Genomic DNA, 18,579 nt, shown 5'->3' with positions numbered 1-18,579 from the left:
AAGTATACATGATGAAAAATGTTATCAACCTTGAAAGAGAAAACTAGTGAATTCTGAATGTAGATTGAAGCCTCTTTTATTTTTAAATTTTTCATGCTTTTAAAATTTTTTGTAACAACTAATGTGTAAATATGTTTTATATGATTTCATATATATATATATATATATATATATATATATATATATATATAACAGAAGGGAAAGAAAGAGAGAATTTGGAACTGAAAATTAAAAAAATAATAAAAAGAATGTGAGTTTTAATTTTCTTCCTCAGTGCTTGACATAACACACAGTAGATATTTAATAAATACTTTTCAATTGATTAATTGAAGATCCTTTGTAGAGACTATACTAAATACTAAACACAGACTATTCATCTTGGTTTGTAGTTATTATTTTTATTTATTGCAACAGTAGCTTCTGAGTCACAGCTAACTTTAATCCATCAATATTTGTCTGTGGGATTGACAATTTTCCCCAAAAATAAGTGTTGGTGAATGTTTGTATCCATAAGGGATACAATGAAGGGTCTGTTGAAATTCATGATGATAGGCTGAAAGGCTATGTAACGCTGGATTCCTATGCCTGTGGCAGCAGCTGCCACGGTGCCATTTTCATTCACTTCAAATGCCGCCTTATGTAATACCTAGTAGGGGAAAGATACACATTGTCACTCTGGGTAATGATTAACCTGGCATAGTTGAGAGCAAGTCTCTAAAAGAATTCCTATGCAAGGACAGAATAGGAGAGGGTGAGTCTATTTCAATTTCCAGAACGTGTAGTACATCTTCATGAGCTTACTCCCATAGACTTGAAATTCATAGGAGGTATAAATAGAAGGGACCCAAAAGAATATGTGGCTTGGGTCTCTTATTGTGGATACAGAGGGCCAGAGAAAGTAAAGTTATTTGAACAAAACCATTCATTCCACAGGTAGGTGGTGCTGCAATGCATGGGAGGCCAGGTCTAGAGTCAGGAAGATTCATCTTCCTGAATTCAAATCCAGCCTTAGACACTTACTAGGTCTGTGACCTTCCACAAGTCACTTAACAGTTTGCCTCAGTTTCATCATCTGTAAAATGAGCTGAAGAAGGAAATGGTAAAACACTCCAATAACTTTGCCAAGAAAACCGCAACTAGAGTCATAGAGTCAGACATGACCGAAATGACTGAACAATAAAAATACATTGCACCTTTGAAGGTGAGATTTGAAAATGTAAAATCTTCTTGGGATTAATTAAAGGTGAATCTAAGCAATGCCTGCAGATTGAGATGAGGAAAGAAAGTATTGGAGGCCTGGGTCTTTAAAGGATACTGGAGGAATCACAGAGAAGGGAACAAGTCTATTATGGGAAAGCTAGAGCCAGAAAAGACAACAATTTTCTATTTCATAGTATGTGGAAATCTAGCCCTAAACTTTATTTCCAAGAAACAAGTGATATAAAGAAAAAGAGAAAAGCAGAAAATTGTACTTTAGAGTAGAACAAAATGAATAGAAGTATATTGAGACAGAATCTAATGAACTATAGAGATCATTTAATTCAATTTTCTCCTTTTGCTTGTGTGAACACAAAATTACAGAGATGTAATCTGTCCAAGGTAACCTAGAACTCAAAGTAGAGAATGTATAAGACATTTGATTTCTTTAGGCTATATTTAAAAATTGTACTTGCTCACATACAAACATAGTACACACAGAGTGTATACACACACACACACACACACACACATACACACACACATACATACATACTGTTTCTATAGAGGCTCCCAATCTAGAGCCTATGAACTTATTCTTTTAAAAAATGGTTTGATAACTCTCTTTCAATATAATTGCTTTCCTTTGCAATCCAATGCATGTTATTTTATGCACTTGAAAACATTATCTTGAGGAGTTCATAGGTTTTATCAGATGAGTTATAAAGATACATGATGCAAAAAAGGTGGATACTGATCTTGAAGCTTTGAATCTTTAATCCTGCAGATGCATCTTGATTTAACAAACTTTCTGTTATTTTCAAGTCATTTTTGACTCTTTCTGACCTAATTTGGGTTTTCTTGGCAAAAAGGCTGGGAGAGTTTGCTATTTCTTTTTCCAGTTCATTTTACAGATGAGGAAATTGAGGCCAAAAGGGTCACATAGCTAATAAGTATCTGATAAGAGATTTGAATTCATAAAGATGAATCTTCCTGACTCTATCCATTGTGCCATCTAACTGTTCTTTTCATATGATAAACATACATGTTTTGTTGATGATAGGTATTACCATGTCTATATTTGATATTTTCCAGCTTTGTGGAACTTGTGAGAGCTTGTGTCCTTCTGACATGTCTTTTTAAGAACCTAGGGTCACCTACATAAATCAAACAGAGGTATTTAAAGGAGTTGTGATAGAATAATATACACATATTAAAACTACTGCCAAATCCTATTATACATGAAGGCTCTTTTTCTGCATTTTATATTTTTAAAAAAATTGATCTTTTTCAGTAAGGATAGAGCACACCTCAGAAATAAAGCCTGCAGAGTTGACTCACCTTGGAAACTTGTAGTTTGAATTGTGTGGAGATGCCTGAGAAGTCTGCATCATTAGTGAACACATCTCGTAAGCCAATTTTGGGAAGCACTTCTTCAAGATCATAAGTGGTGGAGATTGAGATCCTGGGCAGATAAATATTCACCTTCCTGTTGGAAAAGAGACCCAGAAAGAACTCAAATTTGCTACTCTACTTGCTGTTTGCTAAATGATTCAGCTCCCCAAAACAATGGACTTTTTTGTTGTTCCGACTTTTTGTGATCCCATTTTTTTTGTAGGGGGGCAAGAATACTGGAGAGGTTTTGCCATTTCCTCCTCCAGTTCATTTTACAGATGAGGAAACAGGAAAATAGGATTAAGTGATTTGCCCAGGGTCACACAGCTAATAAGTGTTTGAGATAGAATTTGAATTCAGGAAGATGAGTCTAACTTCAAATCCATCCCTCCATGCACTAATAGCATCACCTAGTTACTCATGCAATTGCCTTTACTAACAATTTAATATTGCTCATGGTACTGCTGTCCCAGGAAGAAATACATAGAAAGACAAAGTATTTTCTGTTACAATTTTGGTCAAATTTCATTTTATGTTTAGTCCTGAGGGACAACAGGAAAAAATCTGTATGCCTGACTGAGCAGAGCTAGAAAATATATAAACATTATACAAACATTATGGGCAGCTGGATGGCACAATGAATAAAGTCCTGTTCCTGGAATCAGAAAGACCTGAGTTCAAGTCTAGTCTCTGACACTTTCTAGCTGTGTGACCCTGGGCAAGTCATTTAAACTTGGTTGTCTCAGTTTCCTCATCTGCAAAAATGAGCTGGAGAAGGAGATAAGAAAATAGTCCTGTATGTTTGCCAAAGAAAACTCCAAAGGAGATCACAGAGATGTTGGACTTGACTGAAAAATGACTGAAGAACAACACCAAGATTATAAGCTCCTTACAGATAAAGACTGATTTTATTTCCATTCCTCAAAGCATCACAGAATGTTAGAATTAAAAGGAACTTTAGAAGTTATGTTAATCCAAGATGTACCTTGACTGAAAACCTCTCTACTACCTTCTACAGGTCATTCCCAAAAAGGGCTGGAACCATTGTAGGATTTTAGTGGTATGTTTATGTGTCTGTGATTGGTGAACTTGTTTAAAATATATTTTAAAAACTGTTTCAATAGAATTGGCTTTCTTTCTAATTCAATCATTTATTTTATTTGAAACATGTAAGCATATTTTAAGCATTTAAAGCAGCTTTAAAAAGGCATTTAAAAATGTTATTCTGAGAAGTCAATAGCCTTTAACTACTTAGCCCAAAAGACTCCAGGAATTGAAAATAAAAGTATTAAAAACTTGCTCTATTGGTGTCCAATTCTTTGGGCCATTGAAGGGCAATTCATATTCAGAATTAATTGGGCTAGGTGGCCTTTAAGGTCCTTTCATTTTTCAGATCCTGTAATCATTTGGTTTCCTAGGGACTTCTTGAAGACTTCCTATGGTGGGGAACTGATACACTGTCTCTTGGAGCAGCCTTTCGGACAGATCTATTTGTTAGGAAATTTGAGCCTAAACCTAGCTCCCAGAGCTTTAGTGGTCATAGAGAAACATTCAATAGCCACATTTTGATTGATTAGAAGCATCTACATTAAATCCAAATTAAGCCCCTTGTAGAAATAAAAAAAAAATGCTCCTGATGACCACACTGTCTCATTCATATAATATATTTTTTAAATGGTACCTTTTAAATTCTTGCAATTTGCAACTTTTCTTTTTTCACATGAATTAATAATAGTTTCTATCTCTATAGTACTTTAAGGTTTACAAAGCCTCAGAAAGAGCATGTATGATCTCATTTTACACATGTGGAAAGCAAAGCACCAGGAAGCTAAGGGATTTGCCTGGTGTCACACTGATGGAAGAGTAGAAGAGGCATTTAATCTCAGGAAGTCTGATTTCCCCCCACAATGCCACAATACTTCTCATTAAAATCTGTTGGAAAGACATCTGCAGTCTTATTGATAAGTAAAGTCCATACTGTATAGGCAAACATACTGCTGATTTATCTTGTTTATTCAGCCACCCACATCCCCAAAGAGACTATGGCACAGTAGAAAGAGCTCTGAGTTTGGAGTCAGGAGGTTTGGATCTTGCTTCTGCCCCTAACTACTTGTACCTGACTTTGGGAAAGACTCTTCTCCACAGGCCTCATTTTCTTTATATGTAAAACAATGGAGATGAATTAGATTTTTCTTTAAAATATCTTCTAGCTCTCTGTGCTCCATGTATCTCAGACAAAATAATACTCTTAGTTGCCTGTGACATTGTTGTTGGTTATAAATTTATTTTATAAAAGAAGTTAAATTATAGTCTGGTAGAAAGAAATGAATCAGGAGAGGATTTATGTTTAAGAACCAGATCTTTCAAGTATATAGTTGTGACCTATGGCAAAAACTTCCCCTTTTTACCTTAGTTCTTGTCTATCAAATAAGAATATTATTCTATCTATCATAGAGTAGTTACAAAAATTATAATTGCTGAGATTTATATTGTAGTTTAATATTTGTGAAGCTCTCTATGAACATCATCTCATTTGATTTTCACAGTAATCCTGGAAGGGCAGATGTATGGGAATTATACCCACTTTACAAATGAGAAATTCAGAGATGTAAGTAACTTGCCCATAACTGTACCAATAGTAAATTCCAGAAGCAGAATTTGAACCCAAGTTCCCCCTCATTTCAATTTCATTTATTTTTCCTCTTTGAAATCTCCTGTACAGTTTAAATTCCTATACAGATTCAAATATTCACTGTTATAATTCTCTAAGGAAAAGAACTCAAGATCAAAGACCAAAGTAATGGCTTATGATAGATATAAGAAGTTTATGGCATATTATTTATGATTGTAATATCTCATCAAGAATATGTATACTGGAAAAATGAGTGAATCTGTCATATAGCAAGCAAGGAATAACAAGTGGTAAGCCTAAGGGTTTCACTATTATTCAAAATGTCTAAAAGAACAGGAAAAACAGCTGTGAGTGGGGCCTTTGGGAAAGATTTACTCGCATGGGATGAAAAGAAACAGTGATTTCAGTCTGTGGCAGTGTGAGGAGAGCCTAACACAGAATCAGAGCACAGGTTTTTGATTCAGACCTGTGTTAAAGTCTTGACTTTGATAGAAACTGTGAGTTCCCAGCAAATTACTTCTCTGTTCTCAGACATTATCTTTTCCTGTTCTAAAAGGATTGTTGTGAGAATCAAATGGGAAATGCGCATAAAACATATTGCAAATTGGAAATCCTCACTCCACTCCACTATCCTCTAAACTTTTAATTTCTTTTCCTTGTCTTATCACATTGATCATACCTGGCTAGGTATTCATACCTTGTATTACTTCTGCTATCTACCACTTTCAGTCCTCAACAAGCTTTACTCCCCTTGATGTACTCTATAATCCAGAAACACTGGCCCTATTGGTATTCCTAACATATGACACTCCTGAATTTTTATTGGCTAATTTCCATGTCTGGAATGCTCTACTTTTTTGTCTTCACCTCCTGGCTTCCCTTCTGTTGAGAGTCAGTTGATATCCCATGTTCTGTAATAGTAATTCCCTGGTCCCCTCTTCTCTTTCAGCTGCTAGTGTTTTTCCTTTTAAATTACCTCCCATTTATACTATGTATATCTCATACAAACATAATTGGTTTTATGTTGTCTCTACAATATGAGGACTGAGACTTTTTTTGTTTCATTGTAATCTTAATATTTATCATTATGTTTGGTATGAAATAAACATTTACAATTTAACTTGTGATTTCTTTGCTTGATTATTTATAGCTGTTAACTATTAGCAAGCCTACTACCATACCTTTTTTTGGTAAATCTAGAACATGTTATTCCTCCTTTAGTGATTATAGAATTCAGTGACTGCTCCAATTTGCCTTCATCTGGTAGAATTAAAATTAACCAGACATTCCCCTCATAGGGCAGGACAACCATTGAAGAGAACAATTCATCCTCACGGCTGTAGTACAATCTTTCCTTTTTCATCATCATTGGCACTTGTATTGTCGTGTTCTTATCCACATAAAAATTCTGCATCTCAGTAAGGGTGGGATTAAAAGAGATTTTCCAATTTCCTACAGAAAAAACAAAGAATAAATTATTGTGTAACCTTGTGAACTGGGAATGTTGAGTTCTGGAACATCCAGTTAGCATTCAACTAAGTTCAAAGAATACATTTTATTAAGTGCCTACCATTCACCAGACTACCAGCCTAAAAATAACCTTGTGTTAGACCCTGTGGAAAAATAAACACCTCATGGAGATTACAATCTAATAGAACAGATAGGACGTACTTATTCACAGAAATAATTACGTGAAAAATGTCTCAATAAGAGCATAGATGAGTAATGAAAAAACTCTTTGAGGTCCCTAATCTATATTGCATACATCAAAGAAAGGAAATGATGTCATTTGAAATGGTTCTTAAAGGAGGTAAATAATTTTCATGGGCGAAGATATGGGGGAAAGCCTTCCAAACTAAGAATTGAGAGATGTGGGGGGAAAACTAGCACCTCAAACTTTCTCTTTATTCCTAGAAATTTCATCCCCAGAGACTGGTAAGAATAGACTCATTTGGTGAAATTTCATCTAATGCATGTCAGAAACTTTTTAATTTGATCAGGGAAATTAGCTTTTTTTCTGAACCTCACAAAGAGCCATTCCTCTATGCTTCAAATAGATGATGTATAATAACTAGATAAAACTCCATACCCAGTGACTTTCTTGAAAATAGGATATTGAGGGAGTGATTTCCCAACTATGATCATCTTCTTACTACCAACAAAGAACTCCAGTCTTCTCAGAATTATGGAATGGGCTACTTTTATACCTACCTTACTATACTGATGTTACAGGTAGGCTTCCAAGTCTTTGTTACAGTTAAAAACAAAGTCCCCTCCAAGCTTCAACTAATCACAAAGGTCAATGACTTTATTCATCTTGCATAGAGGATTTTCTGCTTTACAAAGGCATTTATTCTAAGTTGGGCAAATTACTTTCCCTCACAGTCATTGCAAGTAGAATGCATCATTGCTAGAATTTAAACCCAGATCATCTCTGTTCAAAATCAGTATTATGTTAAACACATCATTTAACACATGTTAAACACACGTAATTCCTGAATGAAGTGAAGGTTATCAGATAGACTGAAAAACTTAAGTAAAAGCATTAGGTGTCCTTTCCCAGTAGAGTCAATTTAGGAAAAAAATTTTAACTTAAGAAATAACTAAAATAGTTGATACAAAATTAAAATAAATGCATTATTGCTTAAAGATAACATGAATTAACAGGAAAATTTGATTTATAATCATTTGATTTATGTGCAGTTTTCAAGAACAAAGCTATATTATATAAATTGAGATTCAGACATATTCAAAATTGGGAACAAGAAGAACATACTCTTGCATACAAGAAGTCTTACCCTTAAAAAAAATGTAGTTTATGAGAAACATTACTGTGCTGGCATCTAGACTCTTGAGTAATTCTGGAATTTTTCCATGTGTTTTCTTATCAACATAATCATTAATTTGCTTCTTAGCACCTTCAGAATCTTTGAAGTTTGCAGCAAATACTTCAGCTCCATATAAGTTCTTGACATCATCTAAGAATCCTTGGAGTGGTTCCAGCTGATTATCAATGAAGAGGCCATTGCCACTTTCCAGTTGAATTTTGTCTTCTGTTGTGTTCAGTAGGTGGACAAGATCTTGGAAACCTTTGTGGATTTCCCTTTCTTGAAGCTCTGTGAGATTAAAACCCAGCCCTTCCAAAAGATTAGTAAGGGTTGATGTTTTAGCTCCCAGGGAAAGCATGGCAAAGGCAGTGGAAATACTCAAGGGAGAGAAGAAGACATTCTTGTGAGGATTTTCAGAAACTAAGAACTTTAACAATCTTCCAGCAAATTCTGAATTTGCTGGCCTTATTTTGTGGTAGGCCAGTCCATGGTTAGCCTGAGTAGTCTGCTCTTCAGTATTAGATTGCTCTTGGCAGAAAATAGCTTTTGGAATCCAGGCCACTAGCAGGAGCAGGTAGAGGGGCAGCTGCATTTTCCTTTGGGACATTTCTAAAATAAGTCAAAAAACAATATTATGATATTTGTTAAAATGTCTGGCTTATGTAACATGAGATTTGTAACTGAATTCTGTGCAATGTAAATGCATGCATTTTTTTTTGTATTTACTGATCAACACTGAGTGCAAAAGGAGAAATTACAGCATCTAAAATAGTGGATAATTAATTTTCAAGAGATGGAGGCTCAGATGCACTTAGGGTAGAGAGATTAGGGCTTTCTATTTGACACCAAAATCTGAGGGGGCAGTTCTTCTTTCCTGCTGTAGTCTGGAGTCATATCTTACCATCTCATACCCTTTGGGAACTGGGGTAGAAACTTTTGGAGGAGATTGAGGGTTTTGTTTAATAATAAAATATTTAATAATTGGCACTGAAAAATGAATGCACAACACACTTTAAAATTTAAACTGCATTATTAATATTTTCTACATCAATTTTTAAGTCTGGAAAATCTATAAAATAATAAATCTACCTGTGACTTGTTTCATTTACAAATTTCCAAGGTTTAAATGCTCACATTGAAAGACTATATGAGAGAGATCCAACAAACTCCAGGGCACCAGAATCACTTCTAGTGAATGTTGGGGCAAAAAAGGATGGGGACAAATATGTGAGACATTTCTTTGTCCTCCAGATGCCAGGAAATAGAGGCTGGGATTTTCTGGGAAATGTAGAAAGACATTTCTTAATCAGGTGCTGCACAGAGGTCTTTTATTTGATGTTTGGCCATTTTCAATCATGTCTGACTCTTCATGACGCTTCTTTGGGGTTTTCTTGGCAAGAATATTACCATGGTTTTCCATTTCCTTTTCCAGTTCATTTCATAGATGAGGAAATTAAGGCAAACAGGGTTAGGTGACTTGTTCAGGCTTACATAGCTAGTAAGTGTCTGAATTCAAGTCTGAACTCAGATCTTCCCAGCTCTAGGTCTGGTATTCTATCTACGATGCTACTTAGCTGCCTCCAAACAGAGGCCAAGGCAGGATATGATAGCCCAGGTGAACAGGGATATGATGGCCCAAAGAGATCATTGGAAGGAACCTTAGCTGTCACAGAGTTCAACCAGTTCATTATATAGTTCATATTCAAAACCATATATGCAAAAAATAGTAAGTGATAAAGCTGAGACTTGAAACTACATCCTTTGATTCCAAGTCCAGACTCTGTTGCCATCCATAACTGGGTCAAGCACCAGCCTTAGGCTGGAGATCCCTGGCCTCATGTCAATTAGACAATGAAGGAGCCACCTCAAGGCACAGGAGAAAACAATTAAAGAAGGCAAGTCTGGGAAGAAGAGATAGTCTCTTAGTCCATATCTTCCTTTTGAAACTCCTGCCTCACTTATGCCAGGGACTTTCCTTTCCCTCAGAGTGGTGAGCTACCAAGTTTCTCAAATTTTCCTGTAGGCTAGAGCCTGTGGTAAAGAAAAATTGTTGTTAAGCTATTTATCTGTTTTGTGACTCTATGGATTTGTCCATGAGATTTTATTTGGCAAAGATACTGGAGTGGTTTGACATTTCCTTCTCCATTGTGTCCTCATTTTACAGATAGGGAATCAAATCAAATAGGGGTTAAATGACTTGCATAGCATCATCCAGCTAGTGAAGGACTGAGGCTGAATTTGAATTCACAGCTTTCTGACTCCAGGACCAGTGCTTTATCCCCTCCATCATTTAGTTGCCCATGGTAGAGAGAGGACCAGCCTGGAAATGAAGATGGAGAGGAAAGTGATACGAATGAACATTTATTTAGTGCCTACTAGAAGCCAGGAACAATGCTAAGTATTTTACAAATATCTCATTTGATCTTCACAACAATCTTACTGGTATTTATCACCGTTTTACAGTTGATATAACTGAGGAAAACTGAGGTTAAGTGACTTGCCCATTTATAGCTAGTAAGTATTTGAAGCTATATTTAAACTCATATGTTCCTGAATCCAACCTTAATACTCTGTAACCTCTGCTACCCACCTGCTTTAATAAATGGAGAGGGTATTGAGCTGAAGAGTTTCATAGGGTACATTTTGGGCAGAGACTAGCGTGTTTTAGAAAATATCAATATGTTTATTGAAGTAACAGTCCCAGAACAAAAGATAGGACAGAATGGAAAAGTGGAGACAGTGATGATCTTGCAAAGGGGGTTGGTTGATACCACCCTTTAGGACTATTGTATGTATATAAATATATAGTATGCTCTTAGAGGAAGAAAACTTGCTAAAGGAGAAAAGTAGAGGGAGAATCTGGAATTGTCAGTGAAGATCAAGTTATATTTATCCTGCTCCTATTCTTGACCCAGTGGATCAAGAGACCTGAGGGAAAGAACAACTATTTCCAGACAGAGTGGCCAGGGATGTAATATCTTTCAGGTAGAGTCAGGAAGTGACATGCTAGATCTGGCTCATCTGGTGGCAAGAGCCAATTATTAAATTTGCAGTGTGAGCATTTATTATCTCAGAGATCAGCAAATGCTACAAATCAGGGATTGGTTTACTGTTTTGTTGATTATCTAGCTATATGAAATATCCATAAGGTTATACTTAACAGTGTGTTCTAAGTATATATCTTTCTGCCCCCAAGAGCTGATTGTTAAACATTTACTAGCATTCTTCTGGATTCAAGTTTCTATAAATGCCAGAAGATGTGTAGTGTAAGGTCATGGCTTAAGATAAAGAAAAATTTGCCCACAATATAGCAGGGCTTCCAAAAAATTCTAAGAAAAGGGAATGGTTGAGGATTAGAAATTAGGGCCTGGTGGCAATGGGAAAATAATTTTTTTACTTGCGCAGCTTGAGACTGAATCACTGGGACTCAGAATGAGAAAAGAGTATAAATCATAGCACAGGGGATTTTTCATACTTTACTTTGTGTCACAGTTGCCCCAGATGCCAGAATTCCTAGTTAAAACACTGGTTAGAGGATAGAGATCAGTGTGAGGGTTAACAATTAAATGAAACTATGACATTGCTACTCAGGAAGGCTTATCTTTTATTCTGTTCTTTATACTTCAGAGTACACTGACCTCTTCCTTGTTTTCTCTATGTTTATTTGTACTCTCAGAAGATTCACATTCATTGGAGTTCAATAATTGGAAATAACTTGTGTAGTCCCCCCTAATCATCTCCTCATCCCACAGCGGATTTTTAATGAGCAAGGGATAAAAATCCAAGCTAAAGAGATGAACCTCTAAAAATGGAATAGCAAGTGTTTCATTCAGTGATTTCTAAGGTCTCTTTCAGCTCTATATATCTATGATTCTATCTATTCTCAGGTAAAATATGGTCAGTATTCAATCAGCACAAGAAAGAAGTTGGTGTCATGACCCATAGAAATAAAAAAGGATTTTCCCTTTTAAAATTTTCCATATCAAATTTGGTGTGGAAGAATAACCAAACCAAACCAAACCAAAACAAAAATACTACTATTGAGAGTATAGCTGCCACATATTCATATATGTCCTAAAGCCAAAAGTATCATGTCCCCTTGTGTAATGCTGGTCGAAATTAACTTGAAAATAGCCCAATACCATTCTGGTATCATTCTAGTTAACCAAGAAAGTCAGAAATAGTTTAGTGCTGAGCGTTCCATTGGGAAAGAAGGAGGAGACTGTTCTATGGAGTATAATGAAAGCTTTCACCATCAATGAGATCTTCTTGTCTAAATATAAACTTGAATATTTGAGTGGAAGGGTCCTTAGAACATCTTTAGTCTAGCCCTATAGAATGTTTTAGAGAGATAAAGTCACTTGCCCAAGTTTGTAAAAAGAATTATCAAAAGAAAAGAAAAAGAATTAAAACATGGGACAATTACATGGTGTAGTGGATAGAGCACTGACCCTGGAGTCTCAATTCAAATCTGGTTTCAGATACTTACAACTTACTAGTCTTGTGATTCTGGGCAAGTTACTTAACTCCTATTGCCTCACCAAAAAAAAATGATAAAGCAAGAGTTATCAAAAGAGCTGGAACTAGAAATGACTAGTCCAATGATTTTTCTCTAGAATTGTTTTTTGGAAAGGATCCTTTAAGAAAAACAATCAACTAAACAAATGTAGATTAGGAAATTAAAGCTCAAATTGTCTAAAATTTTATCAATAGATATTTTAATCTTTTATTATGGCTCAGAATGAAAATAATATAATTAGAGTTAGAAGTTAGATCTAAGAATTCATTTGGTCCAGGTCTTCTAAACCTGGATTTTTGAAAAGAAAAAAGCCAAAAAACAAGACCAAAACAAACTTTGATAATTGTGTGTCAAAAGAATTAGTTTTCTTTGTAATCCGATATATTTTACTTTATGCATATAAATATATTATTCTGAGAAGGGACCTATAGTTTTCACCAGATTGTCAAAATCTCAAAAAAGTGCTAATTTAGGCTATCCCCTATTAAAACCATAAACCTGTTTACAATATCCTTGATAAGTGATTATCAATTTTTTTTACTTACATACATTCATTAAAGAAGAACTCATTGTTTCCCAAAACATGCTATTTCATTTTGGATCTTCCTATATATAAACTTATTTTTATATTGAGTTGAAATTTGCATTCAAATAAAAGTAGAAGGAATCAAAATATTCCCTTCATTTGTAAGTCTTTTGGGACTAGGCCCAAGTTTGGAAGTCTTGTCCACCAAGAAAGAACTTAATTGTAATTGAAGATAATATTGAATGGAGGATTTTAAGAAGATGGTGGAGTAGTGTGTAAATTTCAAGCTCTCCAGGTTTCTCCCACAAACAGAACAAATTTGCCTCAGATGAACATAGACTGGTGAAAGATCAAGAAGACCTGGGGAAGAACAAGCATCTTTCTGGTATAACCTGAGATAAGAAGAATGACTTCAGAATGGGGTTTAACTATTGTGGAGGGAAAATACTGCCAGGCTGTCCCCACAGAAATACCAAATGGGGAGCCTTGAGGATGGCTGGGTTTGGCTGAAGCCTTAGCAAGAATCACAGAAACTTTCACTTTCCTAACTGTGTGTACAGTAAGGGTCTGAATCTTGGAAGACTGAATGAACATCTGCTAATTAGGAATGCCAGACCCACCTGTGCTGCAGAAACATGGCCCTGAGTGAGAAGGAACCAACACATTCAGTGACTACAGAGCCAGTGGGGTAGGGATGCTGCTGGCTGCAGGCACTTGCAGGATGGTAGAGTTTTTGGTCTGGTTTTAGAGGTTTTGGTTTTGGTGGTTTCCAAGTCAGAGGGGAGAGCTGAAGTAAAGCTAGAGGCACCATCTTGTCATCCCATGACTAAAGATACTTACATTAATACTTGTCATGAAAAAAAAAAATTAACCAGCAAAGGAAAGACTCCAACCATAGAAACTTACTATGGGAATAGGGAAGGTGGGGTTTCATCTTCAGAGGAAGACACTGAAGTTAAAACACTTCTTCTATTCCAAAGAGTAATGTTAAATGATTTCCTGCCCTGACATAATTTATAGAACTCAAAAAGGAATTTAAAAATCAAATGAGAAGGGCAGCTAGGTGGCTCAATGGATAGAGTGTCAGTCCTGAAGTCAGGAGGACCTGAGTTGAAATCTGGTCTCAGACACTTAACACTTCCCAGCTATATGACCGTGGGCAAGTCACTTAACTCCAATTGCCTCAGCAAAAAAAAAAAAAAAAAAAAAAAAAAAAAAAATCAAATGAGAGACATTGAGGAAAAACAAAAAAAAAAATCCAAGAAAAAACAATATGAAAAAAAGTTAATGAACTAGTAAAGGAGATACAAACTCTTAAAGACAAAAAATAACTCTTTGAAAATTAAATTTGACAAGGGGAAGGCACCAAAACTATAAAAGACCAAGAAATAACAAAACAATATAAAGGATGAAAAAATGGAACAGAATGTGAAATATCTTATATGAAAAACAATAGATATAGCGAGCAGATCAAGAAAAGAAAATGAGAATAATTAGACTACCTGAAAACTATGAACAAAAAAAAAAGAGCCTTGACACAATTATGCAATAAATAATTGAAGAAAATTGTCCTGGAAAGAAGGAAAAAGTAGAAATAGAAAACAAACCCACTAATCACCACCTCAAACAGCTCATTTGGGTAAAACACAAATATTATTGTCAAAATTTGAAATCCCCAGATCAAAAAGGACATCTTTCAAGAAACAAGGAAAAAATTCAAAGATACTGGAGCTACAATTAGAATTGTATAGGACTTATCAGCAATCACAATAAAAGACTGCAGATCCTGAAATCATATCTATCAGCAATCAAAAGAACTAGGCCTGTGGCCAAAAACATCATGTCCAGCAAAATTATTCACAATATTGAATTTAAAAAATAGACATTCACAAACTTGCAGCTTTTTGGGACTTTCTTTCAATGAAATCTGAACTCAGTAGAAAATTTAACATATAAGAAAATTAATTTCAAGGAACTTAACATGGACAAATTGTTTATGTTTTTCAGATGGAAATGTGTACCACATATTTAAGGTTGAGAATCAGTAATTTGGTAGCTCAAAAGAAAGACTAGGACAGAATTGAGTATGATCTGACTCTAAAAAGCAAAACCATCAAGGGAAATGTAAAAGTAGTAATTATGTTATACAAATGAGGTGCCGAGGAAGAATAGAAACATCACAGGGGGAGGGAGGCTCATAGTTCTGAAAACTTACTAACATCAGAAATGGGTCAGATAGGCAATAGTACATGAAGGATATAACACTCTCCAAAATCTACAAAGAAATAAGGGGGGAGGGATAAGGCCAGGAGAAGCAAAGAGTAGGGTAAGAAGACAAGGAAGAATCCATGCATGGAGGGCAGTTAAATAATACCAAGGCAAGTTAAGGAGCAGAATTAAAGTGAAAGAGCTAGTAGGGATAGGGAAAGGAGATATACACAAACACTACATCAAGGATCAGGAATAGAGACAAAGTCAAACTTAAAGATTAAATCAAGAGAAAAATCTACATTATATATCAGCCATACTAATATTGTTTTAGATGCATGTTTACATATGGTAAATGCATGTATGTATATAAATATGAGTATATGTATATAATGTCTCATGCAGCTCTATATATGTATATCTATTTATCTATCTATATTTATGTCTGGATTTGTGGATGAGTGTGAAAGTATATGTATATATATACATGTATATATGTATATATCCATATATATGTATATGTACACACACACACACATATAAATCTGTACTTAACTATATAGTCTGCTTGGGATGGATGGAGGATAGTAGGAGGATGAGAGGGGAAAAAAGGAATAAATTGTAAAAAGTATGCAGCATACTGCATATATGCATATACATATGTATAAGACATCAAGATGAAACAATCTACAAGGAAGCAAAGATAGACACTTATGAATATAATTTCTTCTACTATTATATATCCTTTCTTGCAATGGAAATTTATTATTATATGTTTTGAATCCTCCCTGATGTTCTGAGCATACATGACAATGTTTTGTTTTGTTTTTTAAATTTTCCTTTTTTTTTCTATTTTGTTTTTTCTTATTTAATGGCATAAATAAAATAAAAAAATGACACTTTCATGTGTAGCAGGTTTTAGCTATGAACACATGACAGAAACAATTGCTTCCAGTCACTCACTCTCTTTTCTACCATGTATCTCTGATTTTTTCTCTACCTCCACTTTCTTTTCACATTTCTTGTCTCTGCTTTTTCCTCCTATTCTCTTGCTTCCTTTTCTTCTTTTCCCCTCTTTATATCCCTCCCTTAATGCTTTTGCTTGTTTGCACTAACTACAATCTTTACTTAGTCATCAAGAGCAATCACTGGTCTCTGATATATGACAGTCAATGATGTACTTTCAAAACCCAAAAGACATTTCTCTTTTTTATTTCTATTGCCTGGAGGTCTTAGAAGGCTCACACCCACTTTAAATCCATACCAGAAATGCCATTCCTATTTCCACAGACCCAGAAAATAAGTTCCAACCTTAAATGTCTCCATTAGGTTTGTGCTAAATCAAGATTACCTTAGTTCAAGCCTGATGTCTCAAAGGTCTTCTGGGAATGTCCTCAGACCAGATTTAAGCTTACCTAAAAATTACTTCATGCTATCTAAAGTTTTCCTGGGTTAGCCATAGATTGGAATCCACTTTCTAGAATACCCTAAAATGTCATTATTTTCCTTGTTAATATAAATCAGCAAGGGTCGGAGGTCTCCTTTTACCAAGTTTTACCTTGATGTCTTATACATCCATATATCAGACATCGTGGCTTAGTTTGGACCTATCAACTTAATACCCCTGTGTTGTCCTAGTACTGTCATTAAGGAAGAGGAGGAATCTGGATTAAGTTCAAAGAACTTGTTAGCTCAGAATTGTTAGTGAACTTGACTCCATAGTACCTCTTATGATTCTGGGCACTTTTTATATAGATAAGAAACTGGGTAGTAATAAGAGAAGTGGAAATTCTTCCTGTCTTGAGACTAAAAATAAATTCTAAATGTACTTAGGCATGGTTTGGCATGCTTCATTGCTTGCAAAGTAGTTTACAGATATTCTTTCATCTTACCTTCATGACAATTGTGGGATGTGGGTATTATTCACTCTATTTTGCAGGTGAGGAAACTGAGGCAGGCAGAGAGTAAGTGACTTGTTCAGGGTAGATAAAAAGTTTTGAAGGCTGGATTTGAAGTCAAGCCTTCTTGATTCTAGTGTCAGCATATTATCCATTGGGATAGTATACACTTTTTCTTTCTTTTGGCATCTTTTTCATTTCTTGCCTTAAATTGTTCAATCTATCTTACAGGTCAGAATATCAAAAGAGATGATATGTTTAAGTTACTTTGTAAGCTAAAAAGTAGTATATAAATATCAAATCTATTGTCGTTTGTATCTTTGTTTTGGGTGACCTCCTTGTCTAGTTTCCCCTAATATTTCCCCTTTTAACCCCAAACTACACCTTTTACTTCCTCTTCCAAGTTTTTGCTATAATTGAAAAGTAAAGTATAATTTTAATTCTTAGGTTTCCTCTAATAGATAATGAGATTATTTGTCAAATCAAACATGACTCCTATCCCAAATTATACTTCTATAATATATTATTTTTGCTAATGAAATGAGGTTCAGACCCATTCCAAAGATAATTGTTTTGCATTGATTTTGTTGAAATTGCTTTCATTGATGTTCAAATAAATAAAGGAAGTTCAAATAAATATAAGAAAGTTTCAAAAGTTTCTATTACCACTACCCCCTTTCTCAAAATGCAGTTACCAATGATTCAGATTAATACCCAGAGATCACCAAAACCCTCCATATCCTCAGCAATACAAAAGACACAAAGTTGAATATTCTCAAGTTTAAAAAAAATTAAAAATAAAAGAATGACTTACAGTAGATTCCAAAGGAACTTCTTGTTATTACTAGTGCTATATCTGCCAGTCCCTTACTTATACTGTTAAGTGGCATTATGAAATAGACAAATCCTAGTTAATATTAACTCAAGCAGTACAGGATGATGCTCTAGCAAGCAAAAGCAAATCTTGGGCCTTGCTTACGTGTATATCACCAGATAAATACCAACTAAAATTTAGAGCTGGGGAGAGGAATTAGTCAAATTATGCATTATATTTGTGATTGTGTTGTGAAGCATAATCCTGCAGTAGGATCACAGGTCAGAGGATTTAGAAGTGTAAAGGACAATAATAAATTATATTCCCAAAGTCATAAAAGTAATAAATAGCAGATTATAAACAATATCATACAGTTTCTATAAACTTAAATAAGACTTTGGAGCAGTGGTTCTTAAACTTGGAATCTGTGAAATTTTTTAAAAGTTATTTTTTATTAATTTATTTTATTTGAAAAAACAGACTAAGAAAAAAAAAAGAAAAACAGAAAAATACAAAACATGATAAAGCAAAACAAAAGAGAACATTGTCACATGACCAGTAT

At 34.8% G+C, this 18,579-nt stretch overlaps 1 protein-coding gene across 2 annotated transcripts; it reads right to left on the bottom strand.

Annotated features, from left to right (window-relative positions):
- Positions 1-382: 382 nt before the first annotated feature.
- LOC100922596 (alpha-1-antiproteinase 2-like) lies at positions 383-18,079 on the bottom strand. Of its 2 annotated transcripts, XM_023504697.2 has the most exons (6): positions 18,018-18,079; positions 10,254-10,372; positions 8,023-8,661; positions 6,406-6,676; positions 2,539-2,686; positions 383-646 (listed from the first exon to the last, which is right to left on the bottom strand). In XM_023504697.2, the coding sequence occupies exons 3-6, from the start codon at positions 8,657-8,659 to the stop codon at positions 446-448; spliced, it is 1,257 nt and encodes a 418-aa protein (XP_023360465.1). In that variant the 5' UTR covers positions 8,660-8,661; positions 10,254-10,372; positions 18,018-18,079; the 3' UTR covers positions 383-445. The 2 variants fall into 2 exon arrangements, with proteins under 2 accessions (XP_023360465.1, XP_012406132.2); XM_012550678.3 differs by lacking the exon at positions 10,254-10,372.
- Between the last annotated feature and the right edge of the window lie 500 nt (positions 18,080-18,579).

The sequence above is a fragment of the Sarcophilus harrisii genome, chromosome 2 (genome assembly GCF_902635505.1).
Source record: "Sarcophilus harrisii chromosome 2, mSarHar1.11, whole genome shotgun sequence".
Classification (NCBI taxonomy): Eukaryota; Metazoa; Chordata; class Mammalia; order Dasyuromorphia; family Dasyuridae; genus Sarcophilus; species Sarcophilus harrisii.
Note: the sequence above shows the minus strand (reverse complement) of the source record. Positions and strands in the feature narration are given on the sequence as shown.